Source organism: Phasianus colchicus, chromosome 1 (assembly GCF_987193195.1).
Source record: "Phasianus colchicus chromosome 1, bPhaCol1.hap1.1, whole genome shotgun sequence".
Lineage (NCBI taxonomy): Eukaryota > Metazoa > Chordata > Aves > Galliformes > Phasianidae > Phasianus > Phasianus colchicus.
Window position 1 is genome coordinate 35,799,013 of NC_143436.1, and position 7,370 is coordinate 35,806,382.

General features: G+C 39.7%; 1 protein-coding gene across 1 annotated transcript; it reads right to left on the reverse strand.

Moving 5' to 3' along the window:
• Nucleotides 1–1,547: 1,547 nt before the first annotated feature.
• Nucleotides 1,548–4,968, reverse strand: IFNG (interferon gamma). Its single transcript, XM_031589614.2, has 4 exons — nucleotides 4,765–4,968; nucleotides 2,888–2,956; nucleotides 2,378–2,557; nucleotides 1,548–1,738 (listed from the first exon to the last, which is right to left on the reverse strand). Exons 1-4 carry the CDS (start codon nucleotides 4,885–4,887, stop codon nucleotides 1,616–1,618), a joined length of 495 nt encoding a protein of 164 aa, XP_031445474.1. The 5' UTR covers nucleotides 4,888–4,968; the 3' UTR covers nucleotides 1,548–1,615.
• Between the last annotated feature and the right edge of the window lie 2,402 nt (nucleotides 4,969–7,370).

The following is a 7,370-nucleotide window of genomic DNA, read 5'->3' on the forward strand; positions in this document are numbered from 1 at the left end:
GAATTTCCCTTTGAGCTCCTAACCAGTTCTGGCTGTAAACTCCAAAAATTCATTTACGCAGGAGGGGCAAGGACACTCATTGTCTCACTGTTAGTGTCTAATGAAACTTTGGTTTGTTCCTTCCCCTTCCTTTGTACAGAAGCTGCTGCAGCTGGCTTTGCTTCCCTGGAGGACAGCTGTTTGTTCCCTTTTCAGTAACACCTCGTGTAACAGTACATACACAGAAAGATGCATTGCCTATGTTAAATGCATACTGAGGCTCCTCATGTGTAGTCCATAAACTGGAGAAATCCCACAGCATTATATCACTTGCATGTCACAAACATATGCATGGCTGTGATGAGTACAAACAAGAACAGCTGTTTCCTTCAAAATCAATTCAAGTCTCCAGGATTACTGAGTCACTTTGTTATGACTATAGAATGGGGTCATGTCTTACACCAGGGGAAACAACTGGGCCCGAGGAAGTAGAAGAGGCTGCAGCAATTGCAGAGAAACCCATTGGGTTTATTGCAATTAAACTTTGGGCACAGTGATGTGTTACAGCTTCAGCTTATAGATTCAGCCAAAGTTTGGGGTGGATTGGAAGTCTCATGTTGGCAGGAATCCCAAAGAAAACCTGCCCTGTTCCCAGTCAGCTCAACCAGTCTGCCGCTAGATCATTTATTTGGTAGCACCCTTGAGTCCTGGGAAAATTGGGAAGTCTCACAAACTCCCCTCCCCAGCCCCAAGCCTAAGCCTGTGGGACTATTCAAATCCATTCCCAGACTTTGGGCAGAGAGAAGGAACTGAAATATGTCTTCATCTACCTGTCTTTTGTGACAACATCAAGCAAAATTGGAATTCTACTTTTCACAGAGATTCTGGCGAATAAAAGCTCAAGAACATTTAATTATTTTTTTCCTTTCTTTATTTAATATCCAAATTTTAAGAAACTTCCATTATGAAATCCAAAATTTTAAACAATACTCAAGTACAAAAATACAGACCTTAAGATAAAATCTTCCATACTGCCACTTCCAAATAAATAAATTGATGTCAGACACACTTAGATGATTCAATACAAAAAAGTACAGAGACGTTCATATAAGTGAGTTGAAGTTAAGTCAGTGCAATAGAGTTTGTCACAATTCCTGTAGCTGCCAAGTAGCCTGGCCTCTCAGTTGCTTCAGTGCATAACAATAATTATCAACAATAAATCACCCAGATCCCAGTTCAGAAAAGTGCTTCAGCATTTTCTCACCTTAACACAAGTCTATTTCCTTGATTTGGATTTACAAATGCTTTGAGCTGAGCAGATATGAATGGGTTTTCCTGAGTGCAGTATCAACGGCAATTCAGTATTTCCACACAGAAACTTGGTAAACATTACCTCATTCAGTATTTTCAGGTCAACAAACATATAACAGAGAGACAGGATTTTAAGACAAAATTGTTTCTTACATTGCAGTAGGAGGTATAAATACTTTCATTGTTTGTTTTTTGTTTAAATATAAATAATTATTTAGAATACTTAAATATTAATAAATAAATGTATAAAAGCTCAGTAAAAAAAAATTAAAAAATAAAAATTGTGCATTGTAAAATTTAAAATAGTTGAGCACATAAGATGCCATTAGCAGCTGCATCTCCTCTGAGACTGGCTCCTTTTCCTTTTGGAACTCGGAGGATCCACCAGCTTCTGTAAGACGCTGAACAGCTCATTTGCAGCCTTGCGCTGGATTCTCAAGTCATTCATCTGTTTTGAGCAAGAAACAGACAAAACAAAGGTCACACCATGAGCTGTATTTATTTATTTTTGGATTGCATCCTTCAGACTAAACTGCTAATGACACAGAACAGAAACTGGAAGCTTTCAGTTATTCTACCGCCCGGTTCCTGAAACTAAGAACAGCTTTTTCACAGATTTCTGTTTTCTGCCTTCTCTGTTACTTTGCAGTGTAACAGACCAAGCACATGTTGTGCAGTGAAGGTACTCTGTGATCATTGCTGGTTTGTGATGTGTCTGCAGTACCCACCAGCAGCCAGCTCCTTCAGGGAGCAGAGGTTGGTGGCTCACACCACAAGCACTCATCCAACAAGCTGGGTGACCCAGAGCCCACAGAAATGTGCTGTAGCCAGATAGATATGACTTTTCCAACCCAATTTCTAATCACCAGGAGCAGCTGCCAGTGCCTCTATGCCAGGTTCTGGCAAGGCTCAGGGTGAGCAGCCCCAGTGCGATTCCCCACACGCAGTGGAAACATCACACTTTCCAGCCCAAGTGGAGCCAGCCGGGGGTTACCAGGTGCATTACCAAACCAACACTGTCCTGTGTTAGGACTTTAAACTGGAAAACAGGGTCACAAGTGCCTTGGAGGCAGACGAAGAGCCTTACCCGAAGCTTTGCCAGGTCCATGATATCTTTCACCTTCTTAACGCCATCAGGAAGGTTGTTTTTCAGAGTGTAGAGCTCCTCAGATATGTGTTTGATGTGCGGCTTTGACTTGTCAGTGTTTTCAAGCATTTCCAAGTACATTGAAACAATCTGGCTCAGTATGATCCTTTTTTCGTTCCTCTGTTGAAGAATGCGGTCAAAAAGAAAGGTCTTTGAGTGACCATCAAAAGGAAAACTAAAATCCAATGTTCTCTCTGCCTCTAGCGACATGACAAAGAAGATGCTGTAAGTCCTCTCTGGGGCTTGGCTGTACCTCAGGATCAGTTCATGGTGCAGCATAAAGCACACTGAACTTTAAGAGATGCGTTTTAAGGGAAGCTGCTTTCTCATTTTCGAGCTACTGGAGCAGCCTCTGCTTGTGTTCTCTCTGCCCAGGCTAAGTATACTGGCCTTGGAGCTGCTTTTTACCAAAAGTGCCCTTCAGAGCACATGAGATGTTTTCTGACTCACCTCTGTCCAGTTCTTCAGTTTCTCTACAATAATAGGTCCACCGTCAGCTACATCTGAATGGCTTGAGTTCTGCAACAGAGAACATAAGCATCTGTTATACAAACACTATTTATTGCAAGGCAAATAGTGCTCTCCATTCAAATGAACAGTAAAAAACACAGACACATGATTTTGGCACCACTAATGTGTAATTGTTGCAATGCTTTGGCTTCTGAGCTACTTTGCAAAGAGATTATCTAAGCACTAAATCACATTAGGTGACTATATAGTAACAAAAATCCCATTAGTCTTCTTCTAAATGTAATCTTCTGATACAGCTTATGAACAGAGCCTTTCGCCACCATATTTTACCGAATGTTCTCTGTCAGCTTTGTTATTGACAGCTGAGAATTAAACTTATTAAGCCCAGCAGCTGGCTAGGCATTGTCAGATGTGGTCGCACCTGCAGGCTCGAATTCACCCTGTCTCAGTAAAATCTTACGTGGAACAAAGAGGAACTAGCTATAAAACTGTACTATAAAACTACCATTTGCAAAACTGGAGAACAGCCCAGTAGCCCACAGTCAGATACAGGGATATGTAAGAGCTGTGGGCTACCAAGAGGTTGCAGGGTCAGAGTTTAACCATCAGGTGTTAGCCACACACTGTGACAGGCTCTAGGAAACAGAGAACAGTACAATTCTCCCACCAAGGAAGGGCAAACTTAATCATTTCCTTTTCTATGTTTTGTCTTTCTTTTTATATACAACAGCTGCTATTTCCTTTTTCGTCTGCTTGGTAATTTAAATACCGTGAGTGTAATGGGAAAGCTGCAGGCTGACGGTAACCCCGCAGGCTGATAGGCTGCTGGTGCTGAGCACTTCGCCGAAGCTGACTCTGCAGCATCTGCTGCCGACTGCAGCTTTTAATTTCTCTGCCAGAAGCTCATCACCACTTTGGATCTCTCAGACCGAGTTCTACATATTCTAGTATGAACGTCTCTTATCTGTACTAATGACAAATTTAGGATATAAGGCCGATTTTACAGCAGGTCTCCTGGCAGTTTGGAATAATAAAGTATTAAACCACATCTCTGAGGTGATTCATTGACTACTAAATCTCAATTTTCACATGCACAAAATCCTGAAAAATCAGAGCTGGAAATAGGAGCAGACTCTTGCTGTGATTTTCATGTGATTAAAGAAAAACAGAAACAAAACCAAAGGTATATTAAGATGAAAGATTAAGATGAAGTGCCGCTACTGTAGATCTCTTATCTCTATGACTAATCCCAGCTGAAGTCAGCTGTGGACTTCTTCAATGCCTCCTAGTTGAAGACAGGTGAATTACTATTACAGTCATTAAGTTATCAAAATTCTGTCTGAAAACAAGGTACTATCACTTAACACTTCCACACCAGACTATAGTCACAGACATGAAATCAGGGTGGCTGGAGGTTATTCAAGTGGCAGTAAAATGCATCTGAATAGAATTGACTCAAGATTCATTCATAATAAACTGTATTAAGATTTAATTGTAATAAAATATTTCATGAATTCAAAAGCGAATGGAGCTGGGAGATGCTCTTGTGAAAGGTGGAGTGTCCCTGAAATAAATACAAACTGCTGCATTAACAGTCACTGTATGAAAAACTGAAAGAAGAATTGAATCATACTAGTGAGAGAGCAAAAGCTGACAAAACCAAAGAAACTGACCATATTATTGTAAAAAAGAAAAAAAAAAAAAGTAACAGAAAAAATAATTCTATAATCACCCTATATTATATACTGATACATGGTGAGGTCTAGGACAAGCAGTTCTCTGCAGCACTACTGCATTTATATCTATAGCACAAGAAGCAGAAGTAGGAGAAAAATGCAGTAGAAGGCAATACTTACAAAGTCAGCTTTCAGTTTGTCTATATCATCTTGAAGTTGAACAAGATTTAGACTACTTGCAGTATGTCCATAATAGATCATAATGACAGACAGAACAAACAAGTTGTAAGTCTGGCAAGTCATCTTCTTGGTGATGGCTCAGTTCAAATGCTCAGATAACTTCTGAGATATAAGCTCAGTGATCTTCAGCTTCTAATAGTTATATCTTCTATTAGAAGAAAGTAGACGAATGAACTTCATCTGCCTGTTAGTGGTATTTATACCTTGTCTTGAAATTTTTTTATTTCGTCATCACAGGCTGTATATATTTAGCCAAGATAGTGTTAGATAAGATTTTGCTATGGGCTGGCTGAGAGAATCCCTCGAAAGTGTCTTAAAGCATGGTCCTGGAAAATGTTTCAGTGGTTCATCAGAGGGTAAAATTTACGTGGCAATTTCTGAAGTTTCTTTTACCCGTGGTGGGGAAGAAGAGGGAAATTATGATACTGATTGAGGAGTATTCCTTGTGGCTCAGGCATACTCTTACAAGCTATCTGAAAAATCATATCATGTGGTTAAGGGGTCAATATAACTGTCAACTATTTCTGGTATTCTTTTAAAGTAACCACTAAGACTGCTGTGGCATATATCAGAATCATTTTAAATTTTAAATCTCCTTAGTGCTGTCCTTTCATGAAACACTAATTTCATTCTTTCCATAGTCTAAAGTCTGTTCTAGCTCTTTCTCATTATTTACCCCTGAATTCAAACTAGACTTAAAGAAAAAGAGGTTCTAGCATTGATGCAATGGTATATTAAATATATCTATGATTCCCAACTATCTGCAAAAACAGGATATTTTCTACTCAAGGCACTCATCTGTGTCAAGTGCTGTAAGTGCACTTGGAGTATTGATGCTAGACAATATCCTTATTGGCTTTAACTTGGAAAATTAAAGCAAACTAAGAAATGACTTAATTGCCGAAAGTGTTGCCATGGATGATTGTAGTTCCTCACCTGCATATTAACTTGCATTTACATATGGGAAATATGCAAATAGAAGAATGTTGTTCAAAAAAGCCCAGTGGAAGCAGACAAACAGGATGATCTCCAACTGTATATAGACACTCAACATATCTGTTGAAGGTTGTTGGAGATGGGGTTCTTGTGTAGGCACTGAACTCTGCTTTGAGGAATATCATTAGGTTTAAAAAAGCTCACTGTGCAGTTTTATAATGAAGTCAGAGTAACTTCAGGCTGTAGTAAATGAATGCAGGATGGGTATTAGATTCATGAGAAAAAGAAAAAGAATCTCATAGGAAAAAAAGCAAAAGAGAGAGGATCAGGAAGGAGGAAGACGTGGGCTCAGTTCACACAGTCCTCAGCAGAGGATATCTGTAGCCCATGAGAAACAGAAAGGGACTCAAAGTGGCTACCAACAAGAGTGATCTGAGCTCCCCAGCACAGTCCTGGATGGGTCTTCAAATGTTCCTTACAATAAGTTGTCCCCTTCCTCTACAGCACTTCCAACCTCAAGAAATGGCCATTAATTCTATTAGTAGTTTTTTATCTGCAGGTTGAAAGAAGATCTCCATGTTCAGGGTAAGTCTAGGCTGCCATGACCACTGCAAACAGAGAATTGCCATTTTGCTGACAGAAGATGCAAATCCCATCAACACTGACAGGCCCAAAATCTACACACAAAACTCCCTGGGAACCTCATCATATCAAGATGGCATGCATCTCACAACAGAGACAGTACTGCACTGTTATGGCAGTAAGTGCACTTGGAGTATTGATGCTAGACAATATCCTTATTGACTTTAACTTGGAAAATTAAAACAATTTAAGAAATGACTTAATTGTCAGAAGTGTTGCTATGGAGGTGAGGTGATAATGCTGATCATGACTATTCAGTGACTCCACAAAGCGTAGCACAAAGATAAAGTCATCATGCTAGAAATACAAAGTGAACTCACGTGCAACACAATAGCAATACCAGACTATCAAGGCCAGGCTGGATCAGGCCCTGGGCAACCTGATCTAGCTGTGTGTGACTTTGTTCATTGCAGGAGAGTTGGACTAAATGATCTTAGAAGGTCTCTTCGAGCTCTAAGGGTTCTGTGATTCTATGATTTTTGATTGTATCGGTGATGTGAAAATATCTGGATTGTTTTGCAAACCAAGCAAGGACAAAATGCATGTTGTGGCACTGCTAAAGATAGGTATGGGTTTGTATGAATGGGAAAATTAAGAAAATTTTACAAGACAAGAGACACGTGCTGAAGGATATCAACTGGACATGAGCCACTGGAGAGATTCTTTGGCAAAATGTTGGAAAATAAATGTCAACGGCATATGGAAAGTGATTCCTGTTACATATGGTGCTCTTTAAACTGTCAGAAACATACAACTGCAAGAGGGACTGGGTCATCAAGTCCGATTCTTTTCCACATGTCCTAATTTGAATAATGGCATTCTGTTGAATTACATATGTGTAAAGAAGTGCTGCTAGGAGGGTAAACAGTTTGGAGCCATTTACTCAAACAAATTACAACATAACTGAATGCAATTAATTGCTGTAATGAACCAACCAGGCAAAAGGTATAATCCCAGGAGATGAAAGC